We start from the raw sequence: 23,724 nt of genomic DNA, 5'->3' as shown, positions 1-23,724 counted from the left end.
TTTCAGTCACGTAAACTTTTAAAGTTATGACTATGTTAATTTATAGCGTTTTAGCATATAGGGTTTTAAGAACTGCAGCATCAACTTAAAGAAATGTTGCAGTATTTTTGGTCCAAAATCAAATAGCACACAACATAGCATAATTATATTGGACTGTATCACTTAGCAACCAATTTTTCTTTAAAAATGCTTAGAGTATGATTTCTTTTTGTGAGTTGTGTCTGGATTGTCACGACACAACATCCAGCAGTAGTTGGCCATCATACTCTCGTTCCAGAAATCTTGGTAGCAACACTCCATAACTGAATGTCCTGGTGAAAACGTTCTCCTTGCTCGTCACTCACCATACCAAGATTTTCCAGAAAAAAGTCAAGATGTGAGTGCAAAATGCGTATTTTTAATGACATGTGACAGCCAAGTTTCTGATACAAGTCAAAGAAATTCTGAACTCCTTTCTTGTACGAAGGAAACTTATGGTTGCCCAGAAAGTTTTCCACTAACCACTTGAATGCCTTCCAAGCTTCAAGCTCAGCTGCTGAGAATGATTGCTTAAAATCTTCATTCTGCATAACGTACTTGATCTGTGGGCCTATAAATATCCCTTCCTTCAGTTTTGCAGTGCTGATTTTTGAAAATTTCTTAACAAGATATTGAAAATCTGGCGAGTTTGCTTTACCCATGGCCTTTACCAGGTTCTTCATCAACCCCAACTTGATATGAAGAGGTGAATATTTTATGAAGATCCACAAATGGCATAAATTTCACACTGCTTGTCCCTGGGTTATAGGTATTCATCAGCTGCCAGACACGCTTGACATAATGTTCAGCTGTAGATCTGCTATCCCACAAGCATAGGAAACAGCAGTATTTAGTGAATCCTCCCTTGCATTGCCATTAGCATGCCAATGACCTTCAGATCACTACAGATGTTCCACTGGTGTGTTTTATAACTGATTGCTTCCAGTAAATTCTTCATATCCTCATAAGACTCCTTTAGATGAGCACAATGAGTGATTCGTATACTTGGTTTAGAATTTCCGTTGTGCAGTAACACTGCCATCAAGCTTCTCTGTGAAGAATCAATGAAGAGACACCATTCATCTGGACAATGCACATGTAACAAATTATTGGAGAGCCCACTGATGTCATGCCAAAAGCATAATGAGCCATTTACAGTGAAGAATGTTGTTAAGTTAAGATTTCTTTTTCTGTAATGAGTTATATTAGCATCTTTTGCAAGCACATGCTTTTGCTTAAGTCTTGAAGTAAGAAGTTCTGCTTTTTCTTTTGAAAGATTTAGATCATGAATAAGATCATTGAGCTTAGCTTGTGTAAAGGTCTCTGGTCCTGAATCTTCATCATACACATCATCAGTATCAGATAATTCTGGATTGTGACCAGCTGCTGCATCATCATCACATTCCTCATCATGTTCCACAGAAGCAAGTCTATCTTGTGGAGGTACAGGGACAGGCGGTGAGTCATCATGAGGAACAGGCCTAATAGCAGAATCCAGAGAGGGATATATAATTTTGTGCTTAGTTTTAGCTGAGAATCCACTTATGTTCACAAGGCAAAAGTAGCAATCTTTAATATGGTCTCCATATCATTAGGATTGCAAATGCCATCACTGCCTTTCGTTGATTGAGCCATCCACAAAGTCCGTTGGAACAACTGGTACAGATGATATGTGAAGCCCAAGACTTATCCTGGTCACATAGTGGACAGCCAAAGTACAATTTGTATACCTTCTTCAGATCTGCGGTAATTGGGTGACGTTGTGCTTTCGTCGTGAATGAACCAGAGACGTAACAGAAACTATCTGGATGATTAGTAAGAACATAAGAACATAAGCAGTGCCTCCGCCGGGTCAGACCATAGGTCCATCCTGCCCAGCAGTCCGCTCCCGCGGTGGCCCAAACAGGTCACGACCTGTCCAAATCACCAGAAGGGGCCCCCATGCCACCCTGGTTTCCCATTGAGTGCTATCTTCCCATCAAAGTCCTAGCCCTCCGGTCTTGCACATGCACGACCTGGTCGGGTTTCTATACTTATTTTCTGGTTAGCTTTCTCAGTATCCCACGATCCCTTTATCCCTCAGGAATCTGTCCAGTCTCTGTTTGAATCCTTGTACCGTACTCTGCCCAATCACGTCCTCCGGTAGCGCATTCCAAGTGTCCACGACCCTTTGGGTGAAAAAAAACTTCCTTGCATTCGTTTTGAACCTATCTCCCTTTAGTTTCTCCGAATGCCCCCTCGTACCTGTTGTCCCCTTCAGCCTGAAGAATCTGTCCCTATCCACCCTCTCTATGCCCCTCATGATCTTGAAGGTCTCTATCATATCACCCCTGAGCCTCCTTTTTTCCAGAGAGAAGAGCCCCAGCCTATCCAACCTCTCGGCATATGGGCAGTGTTCCAGCCCTCTTACCAGTTTCGTTGCTCTCCTTTGGACTCTCTCGAGTACCGCCATGTCCTTCTTGAGGTACGGCGACCAATATTGAACGCAATATTCCAGATGCGGACGCACCATCGCTCGATACAGTGGCATGATGACTTCCCTCGTCCTGGTTGTTATGCCCCTTTTTATGATGCCCAGCATCCTGTTGGCTTTTTTTGAGGCCGCTGCGCACTGTGCAGATGGCTTCAGTGATGCATCCACCAGCACTCCCAAGTCTCTCTCAAGACTGCTTTCTCCCAACAATGCCCCCCCCAATTTGTAGTTGAACAACGGGTTCTTTTTCCCTATATGCATGACCTTGCATTTTTCCACGTTAAAGCGCATTTGCCATTTGTTCGCCCAGTCTTCCAGCTTGTCTAGGTCCCTTTGCAGGTCCTCACACTCCTCCCTGGAGCTAACTCTGCCGCACAGTTTGGTATCGTCTGCAAATTTTATAACCTCGCACTTTGCCTCCTTTTCCAGGTCATTGATAAATATGTTGAAGAGTAACGGCCCCAGCACCGATCCCTGTGGCACACCGCTCGTGACTCCCCGCCAGTCAGAATATTGGCCCTTTACTCCGACCCTCTGCAGTCTACCCGACAACCAGTGCTCTATCCATCGGTGCACATCCCCTCCCACCCCGTGGTTCCACAGCTTCCTAAGCAGCCTTTCATGTGGCACCTTGTCGAAAGCCTTTTGAAAATCGAGGTAAATGATGTCGACGGCATGTACAATGTCATGGCATGTACAATGTCATGGCATGATAAAGACTGATATTAATCACTGTAAATAATGTCTGTAGCATAAAAAAAAACAAAGACAACTGTCGTTAAGCCTTCTTATACGTTTATCCTATAAACGCATGATATATCACCCAATTAATCTAATTATCACCTAATTATATATAATGAGCCTCATCACAAAAATGTGACATGCTAGTGAAAAACTAAGGACAGATTTGAAATCAGCATGAAAAATACTACAAAACCCACCCAACATTAACTCTGATGAAAATGATGTGTTGACCTGTGTTATTGTTCCTTCTCTGTTTATTCCTGGAATGCTAGGCTAACCATATGACTAATCACCTAAGTTCCCAGCATACACTGTGAGGTTTTGTCCTCTCTCTCTGAATTCTATTATGCATTGTGGGATTTGTGTTGCTAACCTTTCCATCCTTATTGCTTCAGTCTTCCTCAGTTTTTCCTCCCATGTCTCATTCAGTTCTGCAATAATCTTCTCAGATTCCTATGAAAAAATATAATCAGCATCAAGTCAATATCATCTCAACCGCAGAGCTAAGACAGACCAGGGCTATCTACATCAAAAAGGCCTAAACATCTAAAGTCTATATTCAATATTTCTGTTATTATTTGCCTTTCAAAAGGCCTGCTTCAGTGAGCTTCAAATGAGGTACAATAGGTGGGTTCTTACCCCAGACAGCGCTTACAACTGAATGACTTAATGCAATATGCTTTTGAGCCTATTTGATTGGAAGATAACAGGTCTAAGATGTTTATGTGGAGGGAGCTCTTTGTGTACTTTCCATGCAAAGACATGGAAAAAGTCAGAATAAATGTATAAACTTCTCCTGTTGGTGTTGATTTTTTTATATATATATATATATGTCTTTATTGAAAGTGGAACAGAGAACAAATACACAAATGCCAGTATAAGAAATTGACATTACAGATCAACATCAAACCCCCCAACTGAACAAAGTGGGAAACAGTACAACCAATGTGCAAAGCACTCCCTCCTGTACACCCATTTTTCTATTGGAAACACAAACAAACATGCTAGCCTTACACAACAAAATCCAAGCTCTCCAAGGTGCAGCTGGAGGGCCCTGGAGTAGCAGAAACCAGATCTGCTAGGCCAACAGGGAGCAATTACAATCATGTGAGCCCTGTTGTCATTGACTTTGCAAAGTACTCTGGAAAAGAGTGGAATTGGAGGAAAGGTGTAAAGAATATGTGTCCACGGAATGGAGAAACCATCTTTTGCTATGGCTTTTGAAGCTTGGCGTAAGGAGCAAAACGTCTGGCATTGTGCATTGTCCTGAGTAGCAAAAAGGTCTACAAGTGGAGTTCCCCAAATTGGAACACATGTTGAATCGTGCCTGGATGTATGGTCCACTCATGAGCATCGAGTTTCCTGCTGAGCGAGTCTGCAATGACATTGTTTTCTCCCAGAATGTAGATTACAGCAAAAGTCCAGAGACGATAAGCTTCTCTGCAAAGTGGAAGGGATCCTGATCCCCCTTGCTTGTTCACATAGAACATTGCTACTTGGTTGTCTGTTTGTATTAGAATGCGGTGATTGTGAATACAAGGATGGAAAGCATGAAGAGCATAGTAAATTGCTCGAAGCTCCAAGTGATTTATGAGGAAACATTGTTATAATGGTGTCCACTGACCTTCAGTTTGAATCTGATCGAGATGCACTCCCCATCCTCTGGTGGATGCATCTGTGGTGATGGTGAGCTGAGGAGAAAGGTTCGAAAGGATACCCCTCTTGCAAGGAAGAGGACTGGTTACACCAGAGAATAGAAGATTTGACTTGTGCTTATAGAGGAATCTTTTTTGAGAGTGGTTGTGCATACTGATTCCAGTGAAGCTTGAGGTGCCATTGGAGCAGACGCATGTGTAGCCCTGCATGCCAGAGACAGAGATGCTGCCATATGACCCAATAGGTATAAGATGTTGTGTGCTGTAAGGTAAGAGGATTGCCTGAGGTGGAAGGCTAAACTGATGGTCTTATATGTGCGCTTCAAAGAACATGAGGGAGCGAACTGGCCTGAGTTGTAATTTTTTGTAATTGATTAGAAATTCCAATCTTGTAAGATGTGTATCATAACTTGGATGGTGTGTAGCAACCGTTCTTCAGAATGTGCCATGAGTAGCCAGTCATCGAGGTAAGGGAATACCGCAAGGTGTTGCCTCCTTAAATGGGCTACTACTACAGCTAGGCATTTGGTGAAAACTCGAGGCACTGATGAGAGGCCAAAAGGAAGAACTTTGTACTTGAAGTGATTGTTGAGAAATCTGAAATCAAGGAATTGCCCAAGAGAGGGGTGAATAATGATGTGAGTGTAGGCATCCTTGAGATCTAGCACAGCTAACCAATCGTCTTGTCTAAGAAGTGGTAGTATGGAAGGAAGGGAACGGGAATGATGGGGATCCCGCGGGTTCCCCCCTCGGGTAGCAGAGATCCCATGGGGACGGGGTTCAATGCAACTCGAGCCGTGAGGCTTGTCTTCTTTTCCTACCTGCCCTGCAACAGCACACATAGCCAACCGGAAGTCTTCCCCGATGTCAGCGCTGATGTCGGAGGGAGGGCTTAAGCAAAGCCCTCCCTCCCTCCCTCCGACTGTTTCATTTATGACCCTTGAGTCACTCTTGCAGAAGCCAGAGGAGAAGGAGTTGTAGATCTTCTTGAAAGCGGCTGCTGCTGTGATACTGCACCAACCTCTGCCGGTAGTTTAGCAGCAAATTGAGATGGAGACAGTAAGCTTCCCACCCCTGATGGTACTGTATTTGAACCTTGAGGGGGGGAGTGGGCAGCATAGACTACTGGCCGTTGGCGTGCAGCGGTGCTGATGGGAGTGAAGCCATCGCAATATTTTTGAAGAGAAAATAGGACTAGTTGTTTTGCGGTTCTATTACCCGAATGAAGAAAAAGACCTTTGCGACAGAGAAAGAGAGTTTCTTCGTTGTAGAGTTGTGAAGAAAGTCCAAGAGAGGGGAGAGCTGTGACTCTTAAGGAACAGCAAAAGAAACAAAACTGACAAATGGAGGGAAGGGGCTCCAGAGGCAGTGTACCCTGCACATGCTCAGTAAGATTTTAAAAACCTTACTATACCTAGGGGAGAGCACCCACACTCAGGCTCAGTCAGAGGACTTCACCTTCAAGTGTGGTTGCATTCCCCTGCTTGTCTCCGTAGAAGAGAAGATTAGAGAAGCACTAAGCCTGCAACACCACCAGCTGTGTTTTCCTGATGTCAGATGGGTTTGAACTACCTTGGGGAATGGCTGGGGTGTGGGGAGGGGATGGAGGATGACGTGAACATTAACCTCTGGATGCAAAGACACATGGTAAACCATTATGTTGGGATTCAGGAACCACCATACAGAAGATTTCTAAATCACTGGAGAGAGAGAGGTGTTCAGGTAAAGAAAGACTAGGAAGAAACAGGCTGGCTAGAGCCTTGGAATTCCTAGAAACACTCTATCAGTATCACCAGAAATCTTGAAAACTGATGTGGATTCCTGCTCTGATGTGCTACTTATAAAAGCAACAGGGGGCTGAAGGGGAATTGCTGACCCGTGCAGAATTATTAGCTAAGGTAGGGGTGAACTGGGGTGTGCAGTTTGCGTGTTTTCAAGTGGAACATTATGTGAGATCCCTTGATAGAGCACAATTGAGTAGGCATTTGGGGGCTAGATTGCGAGAGATGTTTACTAGGGATGAGGAGGTGTCTCTTTCAGTGTCTGATATTTATTCTAGCTTACAAAGATTACAACCAGAAAAAGACTACCAGTATATTCGGGTTAAATGGGAGAGAGAATTACAGTTTAATTTGGAACAATGGAATGTAGCACATACTTTAAGGACGACACCTGGGGTGATATCATGTGCATGGTTAAGAGAAACGTATTATAGGGTAACTTTACGTGCCTATTTTACTCGTGTGCAGTTGTTTTATAGTGGAGGTCTTTCAACTCCACTGTGTCATAAATGTGGGATGGGAAGTCATACTTTGGGACATGCATTTTGGTTTTGTCCCTTTAGTCAGCACTTCTGGAAGCGAATAATATCTTATATGTCAGAAATAATTGGAAGATCCTAGCGATGTTCTCTGACTCATTTTATTTTGGATTTATCTGAGGCTTTTGGACACTTACCCAAGGGGCATAAGATGCTGTGTAGGAAGATGAGTTTATTGGCAAAAAAATGTATTCTTCAATATTAGACGATCCCTGATCCGCCAAGGTTTTGGCATTGGAGAAACCAGTTACATCAATTGGCCATCTGGGAAGCTAGAGATGCTGGAAGGGCTAGGAAGCGAAAAATGCTGTTTTTGCAGATCTGGGATCCATATTTGCAAACATTACATCCTAAAGGTCAAAGTGCGGTTTTAAGTTGGGTATCCTAAATGGGTTATTTATTTAGTAGGATTGGTGCTTTGACGAGATGGGGTAGAGAGTACCATTGGGTGGTGAGGGGAAGGGGGGGGTTGGGGAGGGGATGCAGAAAGTATTTATATGTGTTTGTTATATTATTGTATTTGATGCATCATTATTGTAAACATTCGTGTCTTCAACTGTATTTGATTTTTTTTGCATCAATAAAAATTGGTTAAACCTAAAAGCAACAGTCATTCAATAAGCCACCGAGAGACATAATAGCTCACTTTTCTTGCATTTGAAATTTGTTAAAACAAACTTCAAAAAGCTGATCAAATAAACAGTTTTCTTTTTCCTCTGTTTTTTTCTCATTGGAGTCCATTAAAACAGGCAGTAAGCTGTAACTATATACTTTTTCAAATTTGAAAGTAAAAATCAAACACTTTTATGTTAAATATTTCTTAATTACAAAATGGAAAGGGCATTAGCAGTACAAAAAGGGTATTTTAAAAAATTTAAGGATGTGTGGGGGCCATTGATGAACTACTGTGTTGATTGAATATTGCTTTTCCCTATTTAATATAATTGGGGATGTAGGGTGTGGGGTGGGATTTTGTTTATGATGAATGATTAGTTATGAATAGGATGATTTATTATATATTATATGATTTGTGCTATTTCATAATACTCCAATAGGTGGGAAGGGGTTAAATTTTATTTTTTCTGAGTAAATTGTAGAAATTCAAGTGATGTATTTGTTAAATTTTTGATGTTTCTTTGTACACTTGATGTAAATCATAAAATGAATAAAGAATTTAAAAAATCAATCAATAAACAGTCACAGACACAATACATTGGCTCAAGGATTTTCTTTCTAAAAGTTACAAATCTGTCTAATCTTAAGTTACACATCTGCCTAATCTTAAGTTACACTCCCCGAACCCTCCCCAATCTTTCCCTTACACAGTGTATTGGTACCACATGTAAGGTAGTAAAATAAACAAAATACATCAGTTTATCTGCCATGGACAACATCAAACCATCTGCACTCTCATGCCCCTCACTATCAGCCAACACTTTTAAACAAGCAAAACTACTCCTGGGAAAAATTCTGCTTAGAATTTTGGTTTTCCCCACGTAGAATTCTATGCATCTGCTGTTGTGGTGCAGTGCACACAAATCTACTTGGTTTCCCTCTGCCTGCCTCCCTCAAAGGGCTGTATCCTATTTTTCTGCCATCTTGATCCCCAGCTGTTCCTTTAAGCATCGCAGCTGTACAGAGTCTACGTGGCTCAATTGCGCCCAGGATAGCAGAGGAGGAGAAAGCAGCTCTACAGCTCCTCCTCTTATCACCCCATTAGGAAAGGGGATGAGAAATGCTATACTGTAGCATGGAAGGCAGCCAAAAAATATATAAATGAGGTAGCTGAGGGGGTGGGAAGGGGGCTGGAAAAGAAAGGTGGATGGAGGGCAGGGGAAGGGAGCCTGATAAAAGGTGGATAAGATGTGTATGTGAGTACGCAATGGGAAGCAGGTGGAGTGGAGTGTGTGTCAGTGGGGAGGGGGGCAGGAGAAAAGTGGATGTGAGTCAATGGGGAGGGGCTGGAGAAAGGCTGTGTGAAGCGTGTGAGTGTGTGTATGTATGTACACGCACGGGTATATGCTTATCAATGAGGGGGGCTGGAGAAAGGTGGAGTGTGAGTCAATGGGGAGGGGATGGAGAAAGGTGGAGTGGAGTGGAGTGGAATGGAATGAAGTGTGTCATGGAGGGGGAACTAGAGAAAGGTGGCATGGAATGGAGTGTGTGTCAACGGGGAGGGGCTAGAGAAAGGCTGTGTGAAGCGTGTGAGTGTGTGTATGTACACGCACGGGTATATGCTTATCAATGAGGGGGGCTGGAGAAAGGTGGAGTGTGAGTCAATGGGGAGGGGATGGAGAAAGGTGGAGTGGAGCGGAATGGAATGAAGTGTGTCATGGAGGGGGAACTGGAGAAAGGTGGCGTGGAATGGAATGTGAGTCAATGGGGAGGGGCTGGAGAAAGGCTAGCATGTGAGTGTGTGTATGTATACGCACGGGTATATGCTTATCAATGAGGGGGCTGGAGAAAGGTGGACAGTATGTACATACCATGTGGTGCAGGGTTAGAAAAAGATGGATAGGGAATGTGTGCCCCATCTTCGGAGGGAAAGCGCTGCCATGGATGGAGTATGTGTGGCAGGGGGATTGAGGCAGAGGAAAGTTAAGGTGGAAGCGTACCTGGGAAAGGGGGTGGACAGATCAGGAGTCCTGCTAGGAGTTAGGGGGGAAAGCTGGGAAGGGCCATGACAGCTTAGAGGTGGGGAACATGAACTCCAGAAGGCAGAGTGTTGCTAAAGGATAGATAAGAGAGAGTGCAGGATGAGGGAAAATGGAGGTAGTCACCCTGGAGAAAGGGTAGAGAAAGCTGGGGACTGCACTTACCAGGAGAAGAGATACAAGCTATGAGAGAAATGGAGAAGGTGGAATCTGAAAAGGGAAACTGCTATGGCGTTGGAGGGGGTATTTCATGCCTGGGGAGAGAAGCAACCCTTATAATGGGGGTATTCTGCATTAAAAAAATTACAAAAAGCATGCTGAATTTTGAAGAATTTTCAATTGTTTAGTGCAGAATTCCCCCAGAAGTACACAAGCAGCCAGCTATACTAAGCAGTTTTCACAAACAGAAGATTCTAAATAAGGACATTGTTTTCCTCCATTACCATTCAATGTTCTCTTAGCTGTAAATATTGCTGTTTTTTCCACAAGTTTTCTTATCCTTCTACAAACATCAGTCCCCTCCATTCTTTACAATTTGGGGGCGGGAAAGACAAAAACTATGCCACCATTGTAATCCAACCTACAAATTATATATGCAAGCATGATCTCCCATAGTTCATTCTGCAATGGCTCTCCAAAACTAATTATAAATGAATTGAGTTAGTTCGAGAAAAAGGTTTGACCTACAACTTGTGCGTTGACCTTTATATCCCTGCAACAACTTCTAAACTTCTCATAAACTCATCACTCTTCCATCAAAATGATACATACCTTGAGACGTTCAATTGCCTCTTCTCCTCCAGGTGTTGACATTATCCTCTCCTGGATGCTGGTCACAGAAGTTAAGCCCACCTGACTACTGAGAGAGCAGGAAGATGGAGAAGCAGTGAGGGACCCCAAGGATGCTGTGGAGAAATGGCCAGGACGTTGATTCTCTGAAGCTAGCAAGTATCTATTCTTATTGTTCTGAATATCTTTCAGATCTGAGAGGAAGAAGGGAGGGACACAGAGGACGTCAAGAGACAATAAAGGGGGAAGCAAGGAAAAGAAAAACAAACAGGAAGGAAAGACACAGAAGTATTAAAGTGCCAATACAAGCACAGAACACAGTGACAAGTTTTAGATGGTAGTTCTGAAAGTTCTGTGTGCCTGAGCCAAAAGTGTTTAATGACTTCTCAATCTGATAGAGATAGGACGTTCTGCACTGCATCTGGCATAAAAGTTTTAAAACCACCATCTGTAAATCTAGGAGGAAGAGAACTGAAGAACAAAAAGAACAGACCAGGCAAGAGCGTGACCACGGAGCACACCAGTGAACCTCTGTCCACTGGATCCATTAAGCAAGCGACCACTCGGAACCAGGTGAATGATTGAGGAGCAGATAGCAGGGGAGCTAAAGACCAATGCATGCAGTCAGGGAGAGGCTGGCAGGGTATGGAATACAGGGAAAGAGCAGGCAAGAGGGAGACACTGTCTATACAAAACTCTTTGCCTTGTTCTGCCCCTCCCTATCCCCCCAAACCACTGTGAGCCACATGCAAGCCTCTTCCAGAGCTGCTGCAAATCACTCTCAAATGGATGACATGCACCAATAAACCTGCAATGCTGTTCAACTCCTTCAACCAACAAGGCCTCACACTGCACTGGGTCTGTGGTAATGCCAGTGGCAAAGTCAGTTATCCGTTTAACACCTCTCTCGGCTGTGTCATTAACCACCTTCGCTGTGACAACACTGGCTTTGCCACTGGCATCACCACAAACCCAGTGCAGCGTGAGGCCTTGTTGCAAGAGGTTGAACAGCATCGCAGGCAATAAAGTGCAGATATTGAAGGTTCATATAATAAAATACTGCTAGATTGTTTGCATAAAACGTCTTTTTATTCATGTATCATTGCTGAGTGTGAAAACATAAAAGTTATAGCTATAATGCCAAGAAATTTGCTCCATTAAGCAAAAATAATAGCAAATTTTAAGAAAAATGGAGCTTTGTGTAATCAGTGGCTTTGAGGGACCCCCAGGATGGAGTTTAACATATTTTTAAAGATTATTTTCTGATTAAGCACAATCAATCAAATTCATGGGAAAAACTTCAGTTTGCACAGTTTTTCCAACTTTATGTTTTCTGGACAACCCTATAGCTCATGCATATGCATTGTGGTAATCCTGAAAACCTGACTTTCTAGGTGTGCCCAAAAGGGAGGGATGGCAAGCACTTACATAAAGGGATCTACATAGAGAATTCCTGTTTATTGAGGGAAGGAAAAGCCAAAAATCAAGTGGACTTTTGGAATAAAGCAGAAAAGGAGATGGGCAAAGTAGATGGATTTTGAGGTTCTTATCCTCTTATCACATTCTGTTTTACTATATTACCTACCCAACAAGGTCAGGGTCAAAGGATGAGAACAAACAGATCAAGATGAGGAGTGATACCCTACAAGCTCTATGGCAGGCATTCTGAACATACTCTTGGCAGGACAAACTAGAAGGGCTCTGTGAAGGCCAAGCTGAAGGAGGCTGGAAACAGGCAGCTCCTCAATAGCAGGTACAGACTTCCCAGGTAAGGGGGCTCAAGACAGAGCTAACTTAACTTCCTATAAGAGCTGCTAAAATTCTGTGCCACACACATCTCTGTCATGCACACATACACATGCCATGTCCCAGATTTTCCCTTAAGACACATGCAGAGCACTGCTGAAAGCCTACAGACACGGGCGGATAATGAGAAGCAAGAAGAGTGCTGCCAATTGTTATACACACATTTGATTCCATTTCCACAATCATCATCTCCCAATGGATCATCTGAAGGAGTGCAGGGATGGGGGAAACACAAATTGGGGGTCACAGGTGAGACAGTGACACACAAGACAAAGGAAGAATAATATGACCCTGAATTTATATTTTGCTTAGAAATTAATCACTGCCAGCAGCTATCAGTTGCAAGCAGTAGCCTCATTTCCCTCAAGGGAGAAAATTTCCTGCAGACCACACAATAGAATTTCATAAAGTGTAATTGAAAACACAGTATATCTCTAGCAAAATTTTTACCTTGCTTATGCCTATGCTTTTTCCTCAAAAAAGATATGCAGGGGTAACTTATTCAAATCAAAATTACTATCGAGTGACTCAAGAGGTCAGTAGAACAAAAATAAAGTCACCACTAGTTCATCAATACACTTAAGGAACTAATTTTTGTTTAGAACTCTGCTCAGAGACATGAAGGCTGAAAACTCGGCCTCACCTACCAATCATTGCAGTGTTCAAAAAGAATTTTAAATTTAAAGTACCTTTGAATATGCTAGCTAAAAGCTATGCTGAGAGTGTAAATACTTTTTCCTCAGCTTGAATATTTCTGCAAGCAGTTGTACTCTCTAAACTGGGGATCCCTGTTCAGAAGTTGTGGTCAGTGTTCAGTGTGTCCTGTAATGATTGAGTCTGACAGGTTTGTGCACCCTAAGACTGGTAAAGTTTATAAACTACGAAGTGCCACTTCATGTAGAACAGAGGGGGTGGTTTATATTATAGTGTGTCCCTGTTCTATGATCTATGTGGGACACTTATCGTCAATTCAAGACCAGAATAATTGAGCACAGGTCCTGTCTGCACACTCGGAGGTTGGAGGAGCCATTGGTGACACACTGTTTGGAAGCTAATCATGAATTTGGGGCTCTATGTTGCACATTAATTGAACACATTGCTTACTCTGCTCGCCGGGGGAATTGGAGGCATTTACTCTGGCAGAAAGAGCAAAAATGGATTTTCACTCTGCAATCTGTTCAGCCTGTGGGACTGAATGCCCGGATTGAGTGGATGGCCTTCTTTGGTGTTTGAATGCCTGTGATTGGTGGATCGTGTCTGGAGGTGGAGCTTGTGTGCAATTTCTAGCTGGAGGCTGTGGAGCGTCTTAGCACCGGTATTGATCTGTGAAGTGGGGTGAGAGCCTGAAGAGCTTGGTGGGTCTGGATGGAGTGTATGAGAAGCAGGGAAGTTGAAACCCCTGACGCAGCAACCAGAGCGAAACGGAGGGTTCCCCGTCGGGTTCAGTGGCTGCAGGGCCCAGGAGGTGAAGGACTGAGAGATCCTGGATGCCAAAGCAGCTAAGTTGTTCTCTTTTCTTGCTGTTTTCCACGCTGAATCCTGGACTACTTTGCTACAGTGCTGATTTACCCATTTTTTCACAATTGAGGGCTGTGTGTCCCGGTGTGTTTTGTAACATCTCCCTTAAGGCTACCATAGAGTTTTTTCTACTGGTTCTATATTTTGGAGTACAGGGTTAGCCTTGAAAGGTGGAGTTTTTTGCCAGATGAAGCTGAACTGAGGCTTTTTCTCCACCTTTCTTTCCTTTCTTTTTCCCTGTTGTGTGATTGGCTTGTGTGTGTGTGTGTGTGTGAAATTAAAGCCTGTTAGTGTTGCAGAGGGGAGGTTTGTTGTCCATATGGGGTTCTGATTTAGAGGTAATATAATTGGATCCCTGTTCACCCCAGAGTTAGATGCAACATGTGTTTATGAACAGGTAATGAAGCCAAAACTACTACTCTTATTAATATCATCAGAAACCAGTCAGTGATTCTGCCTCTGCAAAGAAGATCACTCCAAAACTGGTAGATTTGTAATCAGGATACTATGATTGTAAATAAAATCAGGATAAATGTCAGCTAAATAAAGAAAAGGAAAATATATCAGCACAGTCCTAAACTCTATGAAATCTTACAGATGAACAATCAGAAAATAAATAAATGTGACCACTATAGAAAAACAGTATTCTCTAAAAACCTCTTCTCCTACCCTGCAAGTGTGACATTTCTCATACCTACATTCCGATCATTTTCTGATTTCAAAGTTCATCAAGACAGAACAAAATAATATACACAGAAACAGGAAAACATAGCAGAAACCATACAGAGAAAGTTGTAGAGCAGTGGTTCTTAACCTGGGTTCGACCGAACCCCAGGGGTTCGGTGAGTCAGTCTCGCGGGTTCGGCGGAGGTCAAAACACACCTCCGACTCATATAGCGCTTCGGTCACGTTCAATCATCTATCAGTTATTCAGTGATTTTGATCAAGACTGATCGTGTACTCGGTTTCTTAATCTATCAATCAACAGCAGAAGTCACACTGATTTGCAGTAAATTTCATTATTATGTTATTATTATTCGAAATATAGGAGAACTTTTTTGTTTTCAAAATTGATATTATTTTTTCCCTCACTGTATACCTATGTTTTGAATTTGAAAAATCATATTTTATTTTTCCAATAAAGAAGGGTTCGGTGAACACGCATATGAAACTGGTGTGGTTCAGTACCTCCAACAAGGTTAAGAACCACTGTTGTAGAGTGATCCTGATTACAACTCCACAGCAGTATCAGGCTTCCAAGACAGCTGGAGTACCCTGAACAGAGCAACCATGATAACAACCTTAACAGTGAGTGCAGAGTAGCCGGATCTTCTGTCTAGAGCAGCGGCCTCCAACCTTTTTCATGTAAAGGGCCGCAGTGTGAATATGAGGAAGTTCTGAGGCCTACCAACAGATTTCAAGCTTATACATACTACTAATTTTGTAAACCACCTTGACTTGCTTGTTCAGACTGGGTATTAAACATTAAAAAAAATCAACACTAATTTTGATTCTACAACACTTCAAAGATATTTTAAAAATCACTTTATTTTGGATTGTCAACAGTAGCAAATTTCATAAATGAGATACCTGAGTAAGACATTTAAGAGATTGCTTGCAATTATTATATTAAGTGGGCAAGATTGAATGCATTTACAAGATTTGAAGAGCATTTCAGCTGTTTGACAGCCACAATAGAGGACTTTGGGGACCACATGGAACATTGGGCTGAGTGCTGAAGACCACCAGTCTAGAGTTTCACTAGATATGATAGCTGGCTGAATTACTAGAAAGCTTAGAACTATTGGTAGGGTATCTGGGTGCTTGATTTTGTACAGAAACTGTAAGAATGAAAAAGGTTGACATGGCCTGGAATAGCCTACCAGAAGTGGTGGAGGCCAGCACTGCAGTACAATTTAAACATGCTTGGGACTACAGACAGCAGAACAGGATATTGCCACTAGGGTCATGGCCTAACCAATTCTTTTTGCTCCATACGGCAATGGGGTGGAAATTGGATTATTTGGCTATCCTAGCCCAAAAAGTGTACCATTGTCCCTGCCTTGAAAAGATATACAAGGCAATGGTGCAAACATGGTTGAAAGGCATAGGAACATAACTTATGTACTATGAAGGAAATGAATAAATCTCAAGACAGACTTAAAACAGAGAACAGTGAAATCAAACTGCATGCCCCATCCCAATATGCAAGTCAAGATAAATCATCCATCCCTCACACTTACTGTCTATAATATCACCCAGGCCCTGGGCACGCAATAGCTCCTTCAAACGGGAAACTTCCTCCTTTAATTCTCGCACCAGTTTGGCATTGGGGTCCTCATTGATGATGGCATTACATTTGATCTGTTTTGCACGGTCAGCATACCTGTGAGAAGTTAAAGATGAGAGAATTTAACATTCCTTTTCAACAACAGTGGATCTATAGATTGAATAGTGTTAAAGCATGGGGTCTTAACACTGAAATCGAGTGGATGACATTAGTTTGAAAATCTGGGGATTATAGTGATTGGTTAGAACTAGTGACGTTTATGTGTACGTATTACATCTTCATCATGTGATTAAGTGTGAAATAAAAGAGAGGAACGCCGCGTCCATGTTCCCTAGCGGATAAAGCATTGAATGCGAGGAGCATGAGTTGTTCGGCTTGAGGTACCTATATTTATATCTATAATTAATGTATTTATAAACTTATTTATGAACTAATATTTAAGATATTTATCCCAACAAAGCATTATATTAAGACTATATTTGTATTTTGCAGGGGTATTATCCTTGATAAAGCCCGACTAGGGCGAAACATAGTTTCTATGTCGGAGTGTCAACCCCCACCCGCGTAGATTGAGATGAATACTAACATATCTTAATTAGAATGTATAAGTATACTACTATTGATTGCGAGACCAATGACGATTTTTGGTGCCACTATTCTGTGTAGAGGAAAGTTTACTATATACAGAAGGTACCGCCGAGGTCTATGCAATGTTCTTTAAATGTACAAAGAATTATCCATAGAGACCAATCCTATATTTATGAAGGTGTTTTCTTAGGCATGCCAGCTGTGACCAAAATAGAGTTCTGTGATGCATCCTAATTTGGCTCCCTTCAAAGTTAAGACTTCAGTTTAGTGGTTCAAGTACCTGAGTGGTCTTGGGATCAACAGTTTTGTAGAGGCCACAGTTTATTCAAGGACTCGATACAGCCCAGATTCATGTGTTGCCTGCATCAGGGGCCAGTGAAGACTCCACAAGGCAAGCCCCCAATGATGATATTAGATGTACCTCTGCCCCCGTTGAGCTACAATCTCCACCCCAGCAAAGAGTGGGATCAACAGTTTTAACAAAAATACTGACACCAGCCTCCTCACCCCCCCCCCTCCCGAGAAAAGACCACCTCCAGCTTACCAGAACATGTCAGAGAAAAATAATAGAGGAAAACAACAGATTATTCTCCTGTTATAAAAACTCCCTTTATAATGAAGAAAAAAAAAAAAAGTGGAAAGGGGGAAGGGAACTCAGACTCTTCCAAGTGTATCTTTAACTCTATTTTAAATTCTCTCTCTCTCTATAAGAAAAAATATTTAAGTCAGTCTTAGGCACTCCCTGCTCAACTGGAATAAGCTCTCTGGCATGCTCACAGTGGCTTACACCTGGGTCGCTTTTTCCTGGTGACCCACAGGAGAATCCATAAACCAATCTGTTAGAGACTGGGCTGATTCCAGCTTCTAGCCACTCTGGATGATGTCTAGAACCCAGTTGTCAGATGAAATCTGAGTCCAGACCTGCAGAAAGTCCAAAAGTTGATCCCCTATCCTGAGAGGGATTGCCTCCAATCTGGCATCACTGTGACTTCTTGGTGGAGAGGAGAGGACAGCACAGGGTGCTGAAGACTGGTTTCGTGTAATTCTGGGAGAATCTCTGGGAAGTGGAGCTGGAATACTATTGAGATCGCCTGGAGCCACAAAAATTAGAGCAAACTGAGCCTCTAGAGGTTCTGAGTCTGCTGTCAGGCAGAATCTTGGGTCGACGGTCCACCACACAAGAAATAAGGTCATTCAGACCCTTTCCGAATAACAACTGCCCCTTAAAAGGGAGTCTGCTGAGATTAGCTTTAGAGGTGGAATCTCCAGCCCACCGAGCATTCTGCATGCAGAGATTGAATAAGGAGACACTTTATTCATAACACAAATAATGTCATAGAGAGCATCCACAACATAAATCCGTAGACAAAAGGAGCTGCAGTACGGGCTTCTCGCCCTCACACTCCAGCATACATAGCCTGGAAAGACAGGCACAAAGGACACCACTGAGGCTGCTTTGATTCCCAAAGTCAACACCTTGAAAAGCCGCTTGAGAACCACATCCACACAGCGATCTTGCATGTCCTTGAGCACTACACCTCTTTCACTGGGAAGAGAGGTGCACTTAATGACCTGTGCAACCAAGGAATCCACTTTAGGCTAGGCAAAAATTTGCTGGTAGTCCTGCGCCACAGGATACATGGCACTCGCAACCCTGAAGGACCCCTCTGGAGAATCCCACTACTCAGTAACTAAGACATTAATGTCCGGATGCCAGAGAAATGCAAAAGATCGAACTCTCACTCCACTCATAAGGGAGCAGGAAGTGGGTGGAACCAGCTGAGAGTCCAAATTTAGCTCATGCAAGGACTCAAATGAGATCCAGTAGTGCCAAGGGCTTTAAAAAGCACAGGACTGTGGGATAGTCCCCAGAATCCAAAGCCAAAATAGGATCTAAAGCACCCGATTGCATGCCTGTGTCCCCAGAGAGAGGAGGTGCATCCTGAGACAATAAGGGAACATTGACTCATCATCATCTGTGTCCCCCTCAAAGGGATCTCCCAAGCACTGAGCAGGGTTAGACTGTGAGGGAAATACACCCAGAGAGGCTGAGTCCTCACGTGCAGCATCCGAAGTGCAGCTCACCTTTGCCTGAGAAGGACAGCTTTTCTGAAAGGCTTTGCAAATTAGATTAACAAATTCAGGAGAAAAAGCCGTACCAAGTAGCATAGAATCACCCAAGGATAACTGTAATTTGCTTCTCTTCGTCTCTGCGGCTACTGTGCTCATTTGCTCAGGGCGGTCATCATTTCTAGGTCCTGAAAAGAAAAATGCTCAAACCACCAGGCTAGCTGCCCTTTCTTTAGCCCTAGAATGCAAAGGAAAGTCTAAGCCAGATGCTCCCACTTCTTCTTCATGTGTGGCATGGCACATAGTGCAAAGACGCTCCTAAAGCACACAATTTGCACATTCCTGGTGTGGATTAGTAGTAATAGAGCCAAGGACTCCATCCCAACAAGTTCTGAGGCAAAACTGGAGCTGCAGGAAACTTTAGAAAATAAAGATCGCTAAAATCTAAGATGGCCACATCAGGAGTTTGGCACATAAATACGTGCTTGAAAAACCACGAAACAAAAGATAAGACAAAAATCAGCAAATTTAGGATTTGGGAGGAGGGGAAATACAGGAGAACAAGCACAAACCATGAAAAGTTGAATTTCAGACTTCCCCGATTTCCCTCACAGTCTGTAACAGCCTTACTCACTGTGACCTGTGCTGGCAATGTGTTACAGCCTGCTTCAGATCTGATCAGTAGCTGGTAAGGGAGAAGAAATTATTGCTTCATCCAGAACGTCTTCTCCAATGCTGATCTTCGGGCTGCCAGTCGGACACGGCGTCTGACTGAGCCCCCATCCTCGTGGACTGATGGATGCACTACTAGAAGGGGGGAGGTAAAATGCAACCAGCACCCCATGAAACACTGCTGAGCTTCCTACAGATGCCCGAGAGCCTGCATTCAAACCCCTGGCAAGCAGTAGGTGAGTCATGCTAACCGGGGACAGCTTCGAGCTCCAAAAATGCTTCGGCAGGCTGGCTAAAATGTACCACAAGGGATTTGCTTGTCAGCTGCTGACCATTGTCTGCTTTTTCTCCATGCAGGTAGAGCTGGACTCACGAACAGTGAAGCTCCCAGCACCGAAAAACTGAAGAAATCTGAAAATAACTTGAATAAAATAAAGAGCAGAACAGAAACACTTCTTCTGGCTCGTGTACAGAAGGGAAAAACTGTAAATGGCAGTAGAACTCCCAGTAAGGTAAGAGGGTTACAGAAAAAATCTGGAGTGGATTCTTTCCAGAGTGCTACATTTATTGCACTGGAAGTTATCTTGGGGCAATCTCAAGTGACATGCACCTATCCAGCTCTACAGAAAAACAAAGACCGAGGGGGTGACAAGCATGAACACACGCACATTGCAGCAACTCAAAAAATTTGAACTGTGTTCTAAACTAGAGAAACCTCCCCAAAGGCTCAGTTGGTGATGACACAATGTGATAACCTGCTATCCTGCTTGTCCTTGGAGACAAACATATAACTAGGACTTTGCACAATACAAAAGCACAAATAGTTGAACAAGTATTTACATAAATAATTGATAAGACATTGCTTCAGGACCTAAATTCAGACCTGTTAAGACACAATACAGAGAAACACAGAACCCCCCCCCCCCCCCAGAAAGAACAAGATTCTCCCAGGGTTTTCACTGATCACCAGTAGAGAAGTGTCAGGCTGAGCAATGGGACCATATGAAGATTTGAGCAGTAATAATCCCCAACCTAAGCTCATATCTCCTGGACAGTACCTCAAAGTGCTTAAGGTCTCATCATAATTTATGTCAGCTGGACTCAGAGCAGCCACCATTGCCGTCCTGGAATTCCCACCTAAACAGAAATCAAATCACAGTCACTGTGTTCATCAGGTCATATCACTTGACTGTTCTTCTATCTGTCATGCATGGACTGGCATGGATTTCTTTCCCTGAGAAATACACATCTTCAAATCTCTAATTTATACAATCCCACCACACTCCTCTGCAGACATCTCCGTGCCTTTCAGACTAGTTTCTACTTACAACTACCATAAGATACAATGATAAACAGTGTGAGCTAAACTTGCCAGGTGGCCCTGGTAAAACTCCCTTAAATCTATTGAATTTCAGAGATTTTTTTCCCAACCGAGTTAGATACTGCAATATTCAATATAGACATATCCAGTTAACCAAAGATTCTGAGCCTGAATGCCAAAAGATAAATACCATAAAAATGAGTACTGGGAGAAAGCAGCAGCTGGGAATTATAGGCAATTTCGTTTGACCTATAAATTAAAGAGTTGGATTTGCAGTCAAGAAAGGTTTGCCTTTTTTACAGATGATATAAAAATCAGGGTAAAACGCTCTGGAAGGTGTGGAAATAATAAAAGGAGGAATAAGAACTGGTCTAGAGTGTGGCGGCTAAGATTTCATGGTAAAATATTCAGGGTCGTACATCAGGTACGCAAAAGACTAAGGACCTGTTTTACAAAGCCGCGCTAGTGGCTGCTGCGTGGCAACAGCCCCGAAGCCCTTTAAATCTCTATGGGCTTCGGGGCCGTTGGGCTTTGTAAAACAGGCCCTAAGTGAGCTGTACAGTATAGGGGTTTATGTTTTCCTATGCACAAATTAAGAGCGAAAGCTGGAGATTATCACATCTAATGATCCTTAGGTGGCCAAACATGTAGATTAAGGACAACAAAAAGCCAGAAGAATGCCTGGGAGGAGTATCAAGTGATTATTCCCCTCTTATTATGTGATGGGATCCACCGAGAACCAGTTGTGATTCGCTGACTATAGACATTTTAAATAAGTCAGCTTCTCGTGAGACCTCATGCGTCTTCAAAAGTATATAAGCCAACTAGAGTCTATCCAGAGGGTAGCAATGGTCAACAATCTTTGTCATAAAACATATGGAGTCAGGCTTACAGATCTAAATATACAGTATATACCCTGGAGGACAGGTAACATGATGAGACACATTTAAATTCTTCCAAGGTATAAATTCATAAATATCAGATCTCTTTGGATGGAAATGAGGCTCTGGAACATGGGAGCGACATAATGTGGATGAAAAAGGGTTGAATCAGGAGTAATCTAAGGAAATAATTTTTGATAAGAAGGAAAACAGATGCATGGAACAACCTCCCTGTGAAGATGATGGAGACAAAGACAGTATCAAAGGTCAAGACAACATTGGACAAGTACAGAGGATCTCTGAGAAAGACTGGGCTACTGGATCGCATGTTAAGGCTACACAGTCACATGCTGGTTTTCTGACATTATGTTCTTTGTTCCTATGAATTTCTGAGGATTGCAAAGAGATTATACAACAATTTTTTCATAAGGACATATAACTGCTATAAGGTTTAAGCCAAACTGTCCCACCGTACCTAAGTTTTCACGAAGCAACCAAGTGAGCACAGAATCACGATATGGAATAAAATCAGTCTTCTTTTTTTTCTTACTCTGTAATAGGAAGAAAAAACATGACTGAAAACAAAGTTAGACAAAAATGGAAATGTTGAGAGTAATTTGATCAAAATTTAGGAAACTGCGATTATGAAAAGAAAATTGGAAGCTTTAGATAACAATATTCAGATTAATAATTTGCGTTTAATTAATTTTCCTAAAGTATTATCAATTTCTCCACAAGATATGATAAAGCGGTACTTTCAGGAAATCCTTAAAATACCTGAAAATTCCTTACCACCTCTTACAAAGGTTTACTATTTACCTATAAGAAATCAGGATTTTCAAAAGAAAGAAGACGAAGGAATACCACAGAAAGAACCCTTGAACGTTTCCACTTTATTAGAGCAATCAGATAGAGAAATGGCTACCCCAGCCACTCTCTTATTGACTGTGGCTTTGGCCCCAGACAAGGATTGGATTCTTAAACTTTTCTTTAAAAACAGGGCCAAGGACTTTCTGGGTCTCCATATCCAGATATTTCCTGATGTCTCGAGAGAGACTCAGAAGAGAAGAAGGGAATTTTTAATGTTAAAACCAGGAGTGACTCAGATAGGGGGTCTTTTCTTTCTTAGGTACCCTTGTAAATGTGTCATAAGATACCGTTCCTTGAAATATGTATTTGTAGAACCAGCCCACTTGACTGCTTTCCTTTCTGCGAAACGTCTTGAGTCTGTAGAACCATCTGTACCATTGTAATAATAATCAGCTCACTTTTCAGTAGCAGTTTAAGCGATTTTCCTTGTTAAAAAAATTTTTTCCTTTAATTTCTACTCTCATCGTTAACCTTGGATCCTAATTTGAGGACTAGTGTGTGATTAAGTTATGATGTTTATTTTCTTTTATTATTTTGAATTACTTTCAGGCTTGAGAGTAAATAATAATATTATTATGTTTTCTTGATCTCACTTTCTGTACAAGATGTATGCTTGATAATAAATGTGTAAATTTCATAAATAAATAAATAAATAAAAAAAAATTTAGGAAACTGTTCACAACTTCCAAACAGTATCCATTATGTTTCTCAATACAACTCTCTACCGGTCCTCAGCGGCACCACATGGGACTCAATAAACTTTCATAGTCCGAGGCTTTATGTGTCAGCAATTCATTGGACCCTTTTAGTGCTTATTTTAATTTAATATTTATATTTAGTAGAAAAGTACTTAGCTTATGATCATAACTAAATCAAGTATTCACGGTGTGAAGTAAATGTTCTTTTGGTAATCAACTGATATTAAAAAAGCTGGACCAGAGATAATGATGAAGAGTTTAAGAATAAACTGTAATTAACAACTCTGAAGTCTCCTTATATACGATGATCCTGTTCATTTAAAAATTCTTGCTTTTTTAACCTAGATAAAACTAATT

The 23,724-nt window shown here is 42.1% G+C and overlaps 1 protein-coding gene across 12 annotated transcripts in view; it reads right to left on the bottom strand.

The window, feature by feature from the left end:
* KIF1B (kinesin family member 1B) overlaps nucleotides 1–23,724 on the bottom strand; it is a 195,786-nt gene that overhangs the window by 121,213 nt on the left and 50,849 nt on the right. For 4 of the 12 annotated variants that reach the window (XM_033922756.1, XM_033922759.1, XM_033922764.1 and 1 more), the window contains 6 exons: nucleotides 22,275–22,350; nucleotides 20,656–20,734; nucleotides 16,221–16,363; nucleotides 12,622–12,663; nucleotides 10,636–10,847; nucleotides 3,609–3,688 (listed from right to left, as the gene is read on the bottom strand). In XM_033922756.1, coding sequence (XP_033778647.1) covers nucleotides 3,609–3,688; nucleotides 10,636–10,847; nucleotides 12,622–12,663; nucleotides 16,221–16,363; nucleotides 20,656–20,734; nucleotides 22,275–22,350 — 632 coding nt within the window. The remainder of the gene's footprint in view (nucleotides 1–3,608; nucleotides 3,689–10,635; nucleotides 10,848–12,621; nucleotides 12,664–16,220; nucleotides 16,364–20,655; nucleotides 20,735–22,274; nucleotides 22,351–23,724) is intronic. The other 8 variants (XM_033922757.1, XM_033922760.1, XM_033922762.1 and 5 more) reach the window with 2 other exon arrangements.

Source organism: Geotrypetes seraphini, chromosome 15 (genome assembly GCF_902459505.1).
Source record: "Geotrypetes seraphini chromosome 15, aGeoSer1.1, whole genome shotgun sequence".
Lineage (NCBI taxonomy): Eukaryota > Metazoa > Chordata > Amphibia > Gymnophiona > Dermophiidae > Geotrypetes > Geotrypetes seraphini.
The sequence above is the reverse complement of the archived record's forward strand: the minus strand, read 5'-3'. Positions and strand labels throughout refer to the sequence as shown.